Source organism: Primulina huaijiensis, chromosome 18 (assembly GCF_012295235.1).
Source record: "Primulina huaijiensis isolate GDHJ02 chromosome 18, ASM1229523v2, whole genome shotgun sequence".
In the NCBI taxonomy this organism is placed as follows: domain Eukaryota; kingdom Viridiplantae; phylum Streptophyta; class Magnoliopsida; order Lamiales; family Gesneriaceae; genus Primulina; species Primulina huaijiensis.
The window spans coordinates 17,824,649-17,838,779 of NC_133323.1; the positions used below are offsets into that span (position 1 = coordinate 17,824,649).

The 14,131-nt window shown below is 38.3% G+C and overlaps 1 protein-coding gene across 1 annotated transcript; it reads left to right on the forward strand.

Moving 5' to 3' along the window:
• The first annotated feature begins 4,946 nt into the window (after window positions 1–4,946).
• Window positions 4,947–14,131, forward strand: LOC140964243 (zinc finger protein BRUTUS-like). Its single transcript, XM_073423859.1, has 14 exons — window positions 4,947–5,322; window positions 7,094–7,303; window positions 7,796–7,990; window positions 8,069–8,397; window positions 8,711–8,933; window positions 9,223–9,391; window positions 9,493–10,719; window positions 10,854–11,025; window positions 11,115–11,336; window positions 11,418–11,555; window positions 11,939–12,173; window positions 12,268–12,327; window positions 13,514–13,585; window positions 13,673–14,131. Exons 1-14 carry the CDS (start codon window positions 5,026–5,028, stop codon window positions 13,802–13,804), a joined length of 3,681 nt encoding a protein of 1,226 aa, XP_073279960.1. The 5' UTR covers window positions 4,947–5,025; the 3' UTR covers window positions 13,805–14,131.

A 14,131-nucleotide genomic window follows, 5' to 3' on the forward strand; every position in this document is an offset into this window, starting at 1 on the left:
AAAAACATAAATCTAAATGAGAAAACGATAAACCACATAAAACCTCCACTTGATCACCACCGAAAACTCAACTGCTCTAGCCATTGCCCTGGTCATCCGAACCGTCCAACCTAAGACCTGTCCCGTGGAATGGGATGCCCAAGATGAAAACAAGGACATGAGAGACAATCGCCCAATACGATAATGTACGAGCATACAAACTGATATGATGCATGCGAAAATGCAATCTGTTCGGATATCAATGATCAAGTCAAGAGAGGCACCTGAGTGTGTAGTATCTGATCTGCCCTAGACGTGTTTTGGCTCCCACACTCATCATCAAGACGTGGATCTACAATGTCCAAGTCATCAGAGCCCACAGGTTCCGTCGGACACTGTAGCTCTTAATGCCCCATAGTCCACAATACAGAATAGGGCTCAGCGACCCCAACAAACGAGGTATATCTCAAAAGATATCAAGCTCAACATGATATGTCATGCATAATATGCCGAAGCAGTAAAACATGTATCATGCAGCAGATAAATATGCAGCATATAAGTGTGTATACTACGCCTTGATATCTCAGTCAGTACATCATGTACCTCACTAAAACAATCTGACAGAAAGCTCTGAACCTAGACAATACCAACAATATGAAATCACTATCAAATTAGATCCTGAATTACCAAACATGCTTCAAAGTTCTTCCTAAAGGCTTTAGGATTATACCTGCGTCTATCGTCAGCCCACTGATGATATCTCGATCCCAGTTCACCGACCTCCCTCGAGTCGACACTAGCTCCGAAGCTTCCAGACACCAAAGTGCCCTAGAAACTGGCTAGATAACCTAAGGTATATGGCTAGAACTCTCTTTTGAAGATATAGTGTAGGAAACAAAAGAAATCAACTTCCATTTATAGGCTGCATCCGGACAATTTCAGAAATCCGAATCCATCTTATCTTCCACGTGTCAGAATCTTATTGTCTAGTTGGATTTCTTGGGATAATATATTCTAAAGTAAATCGGGTTATCCATTTTAAATTTTGTGGATCCCAACAGCTTGATCTCGAATTATCAATTTCTTAATAATGTTTAATTAACAACTATTTAATTATCTCTGAATTTGTACTCCATTCAAAATAAGGATTCGGGCATTTATAGCAGACACTACTGGAATTGGCTCCCTCATCGAAGAAGAACCAATTCTCGTCTCCTTTTGGACGGAACTAAACGAGACGTTGATAACAATCTACAATCGCTATACTTAGCCAATAGGTCGATTCTCATAATACAATCGAAATCTTCCATAGCCAGTATCGTCAAATTGGCAGACAAGTATTTTCCCTCAAATTCTAACAAACAGTCTACTACAAGTCGCTTAGCTAAGACCTCTTGTCCCATCGGTGTAGACATCGACATCAAAACATCTAATGACACGTAGGGTAGTTTATGCTTCTTAACAAACATTGATGCTATGAATGAATGCGATGTCCTAGTGTCAATTAATACATATGCAGGAATAACACATAAAAGGAAATTACCTGCAATGACTCTCTCGTTTTGCTCCTCAGCTTTCTCTTGGTTTAGGGCAAACACTTGCCCTTGGACTCGTGGGCGTTGCTGAGATCCTTGTGATATTCCACCACAACGAGAACCTTGAGCAGGAAAAACTTTCTGTTGCACAGTGGCCTTAGACTGTTTTCCACTGTAAGACCCTGCCATAGAACCTCCGCCTCCACTCTGATTCTCCAAATTAGGGCGATCCCTCTTCATGTGACCAAAACCACCACAATTGAAACAAACACCTGTTACTCTTTGAGAATTCTCCATTTGGAGATTTCCTCCACAGTGGCCAAAACCAAAGTTGTGCACCACTCCAGAACCGGAAGAAGAAGAAGATACAGACTTCTTGAAAGACTGACCCCTCGGTCCCAACGAACTAGAACTTTTGCTAGCTTGCATAGCCTTCCTCCTAGAAATACTGATTTTGGCTTGACGACAACGATTCACTAATCCTTCGTACGAAGTAGGATCGTTACATACAGAAAACCGATCAAAAATCTTCTGGCTCAAACCATTCAAAAAGTGAGAATATTTTGCTGCAAAATTCTCACTGATGTGAGAAGCGTACGACAACATATCCGTAAAACGCTTTTGGTAATCCTCAATGCTCGAATCTCCTTGATTAATGGTCAACAGTTCCATCTTCTTCGCCTGATGAAAAGCTAGCGGAAAGTGATGATTGATAAAGGCCTAACTGAAATGTTCCTAACGAATCCACCCATGCTGCTGAACTAGAATGACAGAAACATGTTTCCACCATTTTCGAGCTTTTCCTTGGATCATGAAATCGGCTATCTCCATCTTCTCATCCTTGTCATAGTGCAGCACTCGAAAACACTGCTCCATCCCAAGCTTCAGCAACATCAGCATTCTCATCTCCGGTCAACGGTGGATGTCCAATCTTCATGAAATCCCTAATGTTGACACGGTTCCTACGTCTCCTTTCATCATGATCTCGGTGACGCCTTCCGTCACGATCTCTACGACGCTGTTCTCGGCCAGTCTTATCGTTGCCATAACGGCCATGTCCTACACTTCTGTGAATCTGCTTCCATCTCCTGACATTTGAAAGGAAACCAAAATCAACCTCTAAATCCTCAAAACAGAATTACTAATGTCTTAAAAATTTTGCATGCTCTGATACTACCAAATGTAGCACCTTTACCTAAGCCACTACTAAACAGACTAATAAGCATGCAACATTAAAACTTAATAACAACAATTAAACAGCAGAAAACAAATAACTTAATCATCTTACAACCCAAACGAAAACAGAACAATAACAACAGTTTTAAACATTAATACAACAATATCGAAAACATAATTATAAACGAGAAAACGATAAACCACATAAAACCTCCACTAGATCACCACCGAAAACCCAACTGCCATTGCCACTGTCCTGGTCGTCCGAACCGTCCAACATAAGACCTGCCTCATGGAATGGGGTGCCCTAGATGAAAACAAGAACGTGAGACAATCTCCCAAACGAGAATGTACGAGTATACAAACTGATATGATGCATGCAAAAATGCAATATGCTCGGATATCAAGGATCAAGTCAAGAATCTCATGCTCAGTCTAGAGACGCCTGAGTGTGTAGTCTCTGATCTGTCTTAGGCATGGTTTGGCTCCCACACTCATCATCAAGACGTGGACCTAAAATGTCCAGGTCATCAGAGCCGCGGGTCCCAACGGACACTTTAGCTCTCGATGCCCCATCTTATACAATACAGAATAGGGGTAAGCGACCCCAACAAATGAGGTATATCTCAAAAGATATCAGGCTCAACATGATATGTCATGCATAATATGCCAAAGCAGTAAAAAATGTATCATACAACAGATAAATATGCAGCATATAAGTGTGTATACTACGTTTGGATATCTCAGTCAGTACATCACGTACCTCACTAAAACAATCTGACAGAAAGCTCTGAACCTAGACAATACCAACAATATGAAATCACTATCAAATTAGATCCTGAATTACCAAACATGCTTCAAAGTTCTTCCTAAAGGCTTTAGGATTATACCTGCGTCTATCGTCAGCCCACTGATGATATCTCGATCCCAGTTCACTGACCCCCCTTGAGTCGACACTAGCTCTGAAACTTCCCGACACCAAAGTGCCCTAGAAACTGGCTAGAAAACCTAAGGTATATGGCTAGAACTCTCTCTTAAAGATGCAGTGTAGGAAACAAAAGAAATCAACTTCCATTTATAGGCTGCATCCGGACTATTTTAGAAATCCGAATCAATCTTATCTGTCACGTGTCATAATCTCATTTGTCTAGTTGGATTTCTTTGGATAATGTAATCTGAAGTAGATCGGGTTATCCATTTTAAATTTTGTGGATCCCAACATCTTGATCACGAATTATCAATTCCTTAATAATGTTTAATTAACAACTATTTAATTATTTCTTAATTTGTACTTCATTCAAAATAAGGATTCGGATCATTACATCCTCACCCATGCTCCTCATCCGTTTCCCACCTTGTCGGCTCATCCTCAGTTCCTGAGCACATACTCGGTTGCCTAACTCCTAAGCTTATCCTTTACACTTTAGTACATCCTTGGTTCCCCACCTCCTTTCCCACGACACCTTATAGCTCATCTCATTACTTGACACACATCCTATCCACTTCCACCCCCGACACACCTCATATCTCATCTCATTACTCGACACACGGGAGGTATCACAGTCAAGATAGTTGGCATTAGTCTCTTTTCAATATAAAACTATGTATTTAGACATATTTGTTAGACCATTCTCCATGCATAATACTTGACTCCCAATAATGAAAACGTTTTGATGGAGCAAAATTACATATTATAGTAATATTGTTTAAATAAAATGATTACATAACACATGCATGTGGATTTTTTAAAATTATGTTTTCATTTATAAAAGCTTTTATTATCACCCTTCCACTGTAACCAATATTAAAATATTTGAAAACATATATAAATAAATAATAATTACGAGCAAAGCAAATATGACCTTGTGATAATGTGACTGAACAATGAATAACCTTAGTAATATCGTACCTAGGCACGTATACTCTTGACCAATTAAATTGTAAGGGATAAAAATTAAACAATCACGGCAAAGTATAATATAAAAAATGACCTTTTCTCACTATAGTTTTAAAATAGCATACGAATTACTCATATACATAATTCTAAAAAAAAAAACATATACATCACATAATTATGATTCTCACACCTAATTCTCACACACCACCCACGGATTTCCCCTCTCCCCTCACGCGCCACGCACACTCGACGAAGGCCATATCAATCCGATGACGTGGACATTTTCGCCACGTCATCGGCCTCGAGTTACACCCGCCACGTGTCCAACTATAAATTGCACCCCATTTATCCCATCGCCATTTCACCTCCAAAATTCCCAAAGAGAGAGAGAGAGAGAAATTCCCACGCTTCTCTGTGGTGATTGTATGGTATAAATACATGGCCGCGCCTGGGATTCAAAACGGTAGCGTCTCCGTGATGGCAGTGGCGCAGGCGTCGGCTCCGGCTCCGGCTCCGGTGGAACAGAACGGGAACTCCTCGGCGGAGCTGGAAGCTTCGTCGCCGATTCGGATTTTCCTGTTCTTCCACAAAGCGATTCGGATGGAGCTCGATGGCTTGCACCGAGCTGCGATGGCCCTGGCGACGAATAGGAACGGCGGAGACATCAGGCAGCTCGTTGAGAAGTGTCATTTCCTGAGGTCGATTTACAAGCACCATTGCAATGCGGAAGACGAGGTTTGTGCCTGTTGTTATCATTGTTATTTGTCTTTTGTGCTAGAATTGGTTGGTGTTTGTGATTTATCGTGCTTCAGTTAGCTGAGTTTGTTGAGTTGGATGGATGGTGTTAGCTGGTTGTCGTGCTCGACTGAGCTGTGTTTGTAGAATGTTCGGTAAGACCAACTTGAAGAATTCTAAGCATTATTGAAGATAATTTTAGCGTTGGAGTGTAGGTATTGTTTTGATTGATTATTGATGCTACGTTACTATATTTCTAGAAGAAGAAGTTGATGAATTGGAGATATTTGAATCAATAACTTGATGTTTGGTACACCAATTGGTACTAATCGATAACACCATCTGTAGGATCTATGAGTTGGAAAGCTAAATTATTACAGAAGTTCAATGCATGTTTGAATTACAATAAATATTTCCTTGTTAAAACTGAAAATAGGAAATTCAATCTGTACGAGTCTCATTTTGTCGCGGTCCTTTATTGCGCACTTTATTTCGAGAAGCACGGCTGTTATAAAAAAAACATATGGGAAATCATTTTTTTTATCGAAAGTTTTTATGAATGTATGCATTAAGCCACTTCCATGTTGGACAATATGTTTGTCACTGTCTCACGTCCATGAATTACCAATCGGAGTATCTCCTGTTTATAAAAAATTACTGATTGCATATGTCAAGATAATGTTTCATGCATACATTAATTTTTCAAATATCTTAGTCTATCTGCTATTCTATCATCATTTTGATTATTCTTCGGGATGATTTGGTATAAAGATTCTACTTCAATTAGTAGGGGTTATTGAACTTCTATGAGTTTTGATTACTGTGAAGCTGACGAAGTAATTTTTGTTTCTTTGCTTCTGAACTTGAATGTTATAGCTTTTAGGGCCTTGAAGAATTGGTAATTAGTTGAAGATTGCCAAAAATTTCATAACGAACAAAAGAAAATATCAATTATCAAAATGTTTCATTTCTAATGAACAGGTAGGAATCAAGTGTTGGTCAAACAAATGCTGAGTGACTAAGTCACCAATTTCTTAACAAACTATTTTTAAAGGCATTGTTTTGCACTTTTGCTTATATTTTGTAACCGGTCCATCTGTTAAGGTTGAAAAACTTTATACTAGTTGGTGTATTTTTTGTCTACTATGGTTATTTTGCAGTTCATATTCAGGCATAGGTTCATGTCATCCTCTAGACTTTCTGCTTATCAAGTTTACATTAAAATAAATATTTTCCTCTCTATTTGTTATCTTCTTTGAAATACCACAAGCATCTTATCTGTAAGTTGGGCGAGATCATAAGAATGGATTTTAAAATATAATCATTGTACACTGGCCACGCTGAATATCATCCTATTCTTATTTTCTTAGTAATAAGCATAATAACATAGGTCAGCATGAATGGTTATAGCTCTCTTAGTTTTCCTAGTATTAAGAAAAATGTTATGAGTTAGCAGGAATCTCATTTGCATCCCTTTGTGTAATGTTTGCCACAACATGTGTAATGAAACACCCGTGGGTGAAGATATAGGCTGAGACAATCATCAGCCACACCTCAAATACCAAATTTTTGAAAGCAAAGTGTTTTCAACGTGTTAGTAATTCGTTTTTGCTTAAAAATAAATTAATATTTGTTTTTATCATTGGTCTATATTTTATGTAAAAACCAGTGGTTGGCATGTTAGCGCGTCTCTCTTTGAGAAGTTGTGTGCCTAGCTATGAGGCATGCACCATATTAACTATAAAATGTTCATTCGAATGGGTGGTGGCAGGTTATCTTTCCTGCACTTGATATCCGTGTGAAGAATGTGGCAAGAACTTATTCCCTTGAGCATGAAGGGGAAAGTGTACTTTTTGATCAGTTGTTCACGTTGCTTGAGAATGAAGCCGACAATGAAGAAAGCTACAAGAGAGAGTTGGCTTCTTGTACTGGAGCCCTTCAGACATCGATTAATCAGCACATGTCCAAGGAAGAGGAACAGGTTTTTATTCTGAATTTTTTCGAGTCTTATGCATACTCATAGTAAAAAAGTTTATTCAGAAAATCTCAGCAAGCTCTAAAAATATCTCTCTATAATTTATGTATGCAGCTGCTGCCTTTCTTCGAGATGAAATATTTTCATCCGCACATTTAGTTTGCTAATTAACACTCTGATAGAAAATCTACCAAAGAGTTTCATTTTATCCCTGGAAAAGCAGGCCGCAATTCTTAATAAGAGGAGGAAAATTAAACATTTTGGAACTAAAGGCCTTATTATCTTTTATGATTATATATCATGCAAATACACACACCTGTCTACTTGGACTGCACCATGACTAGACTATATGGCTGGTTGTTTGCCCGCATTATCATCGTCTTAAAATCAATCATGGGCCTTTCATGTTTGCCCTTCTTATTCTATGCTGGAATAGATTGTTTCATTGGAAATTACTTTGATTAATTGGGAATTACTTTGTTTCTTGTGATGGGGCAGGTCTTCCCTTTGCTTAATGAAAAATTCTCATTCAAAGAGCAGGCATCACTAGTGTGGCAATTTTTGTGTAGCATTCCTGTGAATATGATGGCAGAATTTTTGCCATGGCTTTCATCATCAATTTCACCTGACGAGAGACAGGATATGCGCAAGTGCTTGCACAAAATAATACCTGATGAAAAGTTGCTTCAACAGGTAGGCACTTTGAGTGGATACATATGCTTAAAAAGTTTTTAATGCTGCTCTGACTTGTCGAGTTTTTTCTTTATGAAGATTATATTTAATTGGATGGATGGGGTAAAGCTTAGCAGCAAGCGTAAACGCTGTGAAGAAGATTATAGACATTCTATGTCAACTGGCCCTCCGGCAAAGGATAAGCACTGCAATTGTGCATCTTCCCACACTTCTGAAAGATATAATCTGCTGTCGGAGTCTCTCTATCATCCGATAGATGACATATTGCACTGGCACAAGGCTATCCAAAATGAGTTGAATGACATCGCTGAAGCAGCTAGGAGTATAAAGTTAACTGGAGATTTTTCTGATCCATCTTCCTTCAACAGAAGGCTCCAATTTATAGCTGAAGTCTGCATTTTCCATAGGTTATCTTCAGTCTTGTTGCTTGCAATTCGTTTTAAGTTCTTTTTTTTCATTAGCTAAATTTCTTAATTCTATTACTCTAAGTCACAATCTTCTAAGTGGGCTATTTTGTTTAATGATCTAGCAATCACATCATTGCTTCTAATTTTCTCTCTCTGCTTTTTTGGAGTTGGCTCTTTCAGTTGACTTATCAACCTTGGATGGAGGAACAAAAAATGATCTTAATCAAAAAAAATTTGTAGTCTAGCCTTCCTTCTAATATGCTTGCCAATTTTGCTTAACATTGATCTGCATGCTCTTTTACTTTTTGTGCAGCATTGCTGAGGACAAAGTTATTTTCCCTGCGTTAGATGCAGAACTATCTTTTGTCCAGGAGCATGCAGAAGAAGAGAGCGAATTTGACAAATTTAGATCCTTGATCGAAAATGTTGAAAGCGCTGGAGCCAACTCATCTGCTGAATTTTATTCCAGACTATGCTCGCAAGCTGATCATATTATGGAGACAATAAAGAAACATTTTCACAATGAGGAAACTCAGGTGAGTGATGAAGCATGTCATGAGCCTGTCCTTGTTCATTTCCATATTCTGCATTGTTGGATCCACACTGTATTTAACCAGTCATCATGCATCGTCAAGGAAATTCATTGTATCAAATGATAGGAAAGCATGTTCAAAGATCCAAAATCTGGTGTGCTATTCCTGTATCACCTGATGTATTGATCTTTTTAACGTTCCAACTTAAATCGATGCAGTCACAAGCTGAAATAAGCAAACATTAAACGTCCTTTGTATGGATATGTACTCTACTCATCTTGTTATGTTATAGGTTCTTCCACTTGCGCGGAAGTATTTCAGCTCTGAAAGGCAGCGAGAGTTATTATATCAGAGTATTTGTGTAATGCCACTGAGATTACTTGAATGTGTCTTACCATGGCTGATCAGATCTCTGAGTGAAGAAGAAGCTCGTTGTTTCCTTTACAACATGCACATGGCAGGTTTAGTGTCAGCTTCCTCATCTATCTTGTTAATTCTTTATTGGTTGAGCACTGGTGTAAATCAAAAGTGATGCATAGAGTTGACCTAATTGTTATTGCAGCTCCAGCATCAGATACTGCATTGATTACTCTGTTCTCTGGTTGGGCGTGTAAAGGTTACCCAAGAGGCATCTGTCTCTCTTCTTGGGCAACTGGTTGTTATTCTACAAAGGATTTTAAAGAAAGCCAAGAGGATGTAATCAAATCTTGTTGCCAGTGTGCTTTTTCAAGAATGTGTAATGAAACCACACCTTTTGATCAAGCAATCAACTGTGAAACGGCCTCAAAGCCTGAAAATGTAAATTTTCTGCTAGAAAGTAATGGTTGTAATCTTTCAGGAACAAGATCCCAAAAGGTTTCTCTTGCTAACCAGTCTTGTTGCGTTCCTGGTCTTGGCGTCGATAACAATAGTCTAGGAATGAATTCCCTTGCCTCAGCAAAGTCTATGCGCTCTTTATCTATGGGTCCTAGTGCTCCTTCTCTCAACTCCAGTCTTTTTAACTGGGAAACTGAAACTAGTTCCTCTGAAGGTGGGCTTACAACAAGACCTATTGATAACATTTTTAAATTCCACAAGGCCATTCGAAAAGATTTGGAATTTCTGGATATAGAATCTGGGAAACTTAGCAACTGCGATGAAACTTATCTTAGGCAATTTAGTGGTAGATTTCGTCTTTTATGGGGTTTATACAGAGCTCATAGTAATGCAGAGGATGATATTGTGTTCCCTGCCTTGGAGTCAAGAGAAACACTACATAATGTTAGCCACTCGTACACGCTAGACCACAAGCAGGAAGAAGAATTGTTCGAGGATATTTCATCTGCGCTAGATGAGCTTTCTCAACTTCATGACCTTTTAAATGCTAAAAATTTGGCTGATGATTTGTGCGAGAGATTCTCCGATTCTTCTTCTCTAGCTGATACCTTGAGAAAATATAATGATCTGGCAACAAAGATTCAAGGCATGTGCAAATCCATTAGAGTCACTTTAGACCATCATGTTATACGTGAAGAGGTTGAGCTTTGGCCGTTATTTGACAAGCATTTTTCTGTGGAGGAGCAGGACAAACTTGTTGGGCGGATAATTGGCACAACAGGTGCAGAAGTGCTTCAGTCAATGTTGCCATGGGTAACATCTGCTCTTACTCATGAGGAACAAAATAGGATGATGGATACATTGAGGCATGCGACCAAAAACACTATGTTTAGTGAGTGGCTTAATGAATGGTGGGAAGGGACTCCAGCTGCATCTTCACAGTTATCCACATCGGAGATAAGTAACTCGAAAGGTAATTGTGCTGCATTTATCAGTCCACTCATGTGCACTTTCATTCTTGGTTTACAATTTTGTTTGTGCTAGTGAGATGCACATTTCAACCGCTAGCAATGATTTTACCTCACAAGCTTGAATTTCGTGTCTCAGAATATGAGATGCATGAATCCATGGACCACAGTGATTATAATTTTAAGCCTGGGTGGAAAGATATATTCCGGATGAATCAAAATGAGCTCGAATCAGAGATCAGGAAAGTCTCTCGGGATTCATCTCTTGATCCAAGAAGAAAAGACTATCTTATTCAAAATTTACTGACCAGGTTTTGGTTTCTTGCACTTTTGACTTCTGTTTTGTTTTCTTGGTACGATAGCATGTGTTACTTACTCCAATCACAACAACCTTTTTTAGTCGATGGATCGCATCACAGCAAAAAAATTCGCAATCAAGAAGTAGTGAAGCTGAAGATAATGATGACTCTCTTGGATGTTCACCGTCATTTCGTGATCCAGATAAACATATTTTCGGGTGTGAGCATTACAAAAGAAACTGCAAGCTTCGTGCTGCTTGCTGTGGAAAGTTATTTGCGTGCAGATTTTGCCATGACAAAGTCAGTGACCATTCAATGGATAGGTAACTCTTGGAAATTGGTTAAATAATGAGCAAAATATATTTTTGTTCCTGAACATAGATTGATGTATTGTTATCTTTCAGGAAGGCCACATCTGAAATGATGTGTATGAATTGTTTAACAATTCAGCCAGTTGGACCAATCTGTACAACGCCATCTTGTCATGGGCTATCCATGGCAAAGTACTACTGCAGTAGCTGCAGGTTCTTTGATGATGAAAGGTTAACTTTTATAAGAATCCTATTTCTACTTGTGGTGTAGTATCGATGTTTAGGTTCTTTCATATGGAAGTATGTCATGGCTTTATCATGGGTAGCTAAAATTCTTTTAACGATGCTGCTATTGAGAAAGGGGGGTCCCGAATATAGTAGATTGAGTTCTCGCTTAATTATCTCAGGATATCTTGGCTTTAGAATGTTAGGAGCTTTCATTAATACTTGTTTTGTCCAAAACCTGCTTTTTTGTCTTTATTTGTCCGTACATGATCATACAAATATGAATATGTGTACTATAGAAATTCAGTATGACATTGAAATAGTTAATGGCAGTATGATGCTAATGTTTTAGATTTAAACAGTTATTATTAATTTCATTCTTTTTGCAGGGATGTGTATCATTGTCCTTCGTGCAATTTATGCCGCGTTGGTAAAGGACTTGGTATAGACTTCTTTCATTGCATGACCTGTAATTGTTGCCTTGGCATGAAGGTATTGGACCACAAGTGTTGGGAGAAAAGTCTCGAAACTAACTGTCCCATATGCTGTGATTTTTTGTTCACGTCCAGCGCGACAGTGAGGGCTCTTCCCTGTGGTCATTATATGCATTCTGCTTGTTTCCAGGTCTTGCCTAATCTTCTTTACTTGCTTCCCTTGGGTTCATTCTTGGCATTTGTATACCATTATGGTAACACTCTCACCTGTACTCACATTCCAGGCATATGCTTGTACACATTACATCTGTCCCATCTGCAGCAAGTCTATGGGAGACATGTTGGTAAGAATGAGTTATTTCTTCAATTGATTCGTTGTAGGGTGGTAGTATGAGTGGATACTGTCCGACAATCATGTCGTTTTGAATGTTGTCTCTGGCGAGTAGTTTTTCTGAGACGATGCATGTTAATTGTTGCATGCGTATTGATTCCTCAAACTTTGATCTTGATGTAGATGTGAGTTTGAATTGGTGGTGATCATTTTTATTTAACCGCATACTGGTGCAAACATTTAGATGTTCGACCTTCATTATTTTGGCTTTTTTGCTGAGGGGGTGGGGTTGGAAGGTGAGAGTGGAAACCAGTTTGTTTGGGGTCGGCAGGAATTGTACTCGAAGGTTTTGATGAATAGAAAGTCGTAAGTAACCTCATAGATTATAGGTTTACTAATTTGATATCATTAATTTAGTCGAGAGCCAGTGGCTTATTCATCCTCAAGTATCACGAGTCATGTTGATTGTCTCTTCCATTTCATATGACTAAAGAAAAACATCGCTCTTGTGAGAAAGGCTTATAAGTATTGAGCCATCTCATTTTATGCTCCATGTTTTCATCTTTTCTTTTTGCACCCCGTTTCAACTCTCTCTCTCTGAGATGACCTTTATTTACGCATTTACTTCGGGTTAAGAGTGTAAACCAACCTTTATTTACGCATTTACTTTGGGTTAAGAGTGTAAAACGGGTCGATTTTTTCGAGTCAACTCGAAAGATATTTGATTCGTATTCAAAATTATCGAATTCGAGTCGAAATCGAACATGTTTGAACTTTTTTTAGCCAAACTCGAGCTCAAATTATTTTATTCGAAAGTTCATAATATTTCTTGAGCTGTTCGCTAACTTAATATTAGTAATTATTAACATAAATAATTATTTATTAAATAATTATATGCCGAGCTTTTTGAGTTTTATTTTTGAGCAACGGTTCAAATAGTTCGCAAAAATGTTCAAATTTTTCGAGCCGAATTCGAGTGAAATTTTAAACTATTCTAACACGAGCTCGAACATATCTATGTCGAGACTTAAAATTTTCTTCATATTTGGTTCAATGCGATTCGTTTATAACCCTAATTTTTGATGAAACGAACTCACAATTAAGTTAATGTTATCATTCACCGTTGGTTCTGGTTCATGATATTTGCTGAGGTACTTAAAGAATTGTTCAACAGAGTGAGAGCTGTTTCATCTATGCAGGTCTATTTTGGCATGCTTGATGCTTTAATGGCTTCTGAGGTCCTCCCAGAAGAATACAGGGATCGATGTCAAGTGAGCATCGAGCTTTACCTAAAGAACTCTTTATTTATCAACCATTGTCTTGATAAACAATCAAGTAAATCGATATCCATGTTGCAGGATATATTATGCAACGACTGCGACAGAAAGGGATTAGCGCCCTTTCATTGGCTGTATCACAAGTGTGGCTTTTGCGGATCTTACAATACAAGGATAATCAAGGTTGAACGATCACCTTCTTGTTCATCATAGTTGACACTGAAACAATTCGCTTGTGTACAAATCGGTTGGTGCCTAGTGGTATCATGCCCGTCGAAGGAGGCGATCATACTTCTTGATGAGTTTGTTATCCATTTTTTCTCATTCTCGAAACCCGAAGTAAAACATGCTTCAATCTGTTTGAGATCTTTCTCGTGTTTAAAATCTTTTTTTTGCCGATATTCCTTCCACGCTTATAGAAGAAAGTAAGTCGAGGACTACTACTATGTAAAAAAAAAGAAAAAAGAGTTACTCTATCAAATGAATTTTTGACTTCTATATTGCTTTGTCGATACAAAACTATAACTGTACTGTATTTTA

Coding starts and splice junctions, on each gene's coding strand:
- LOC140964243 (XM_073423859.1), top strand. CDS start 5,026: ATGGCCGCGCCTGGGATTCAAAACGGTAGCGTCTCCGTGATGGCAGTG. Junction 7,991..8,068: donor ATGAAAAGTTGCTTCAACAG/GTAGGCACTTTG, acceptor TTCTTTATGAAG/ATTATATTTAATTGGATGGA. Junction 8,398..8,710: donor GAAGTCTGCATTTTCCATAG/GTTATCTTCAGT, acceptor CTTTTTGTGCAG/CATTGCTGAGGACAAAGTTA.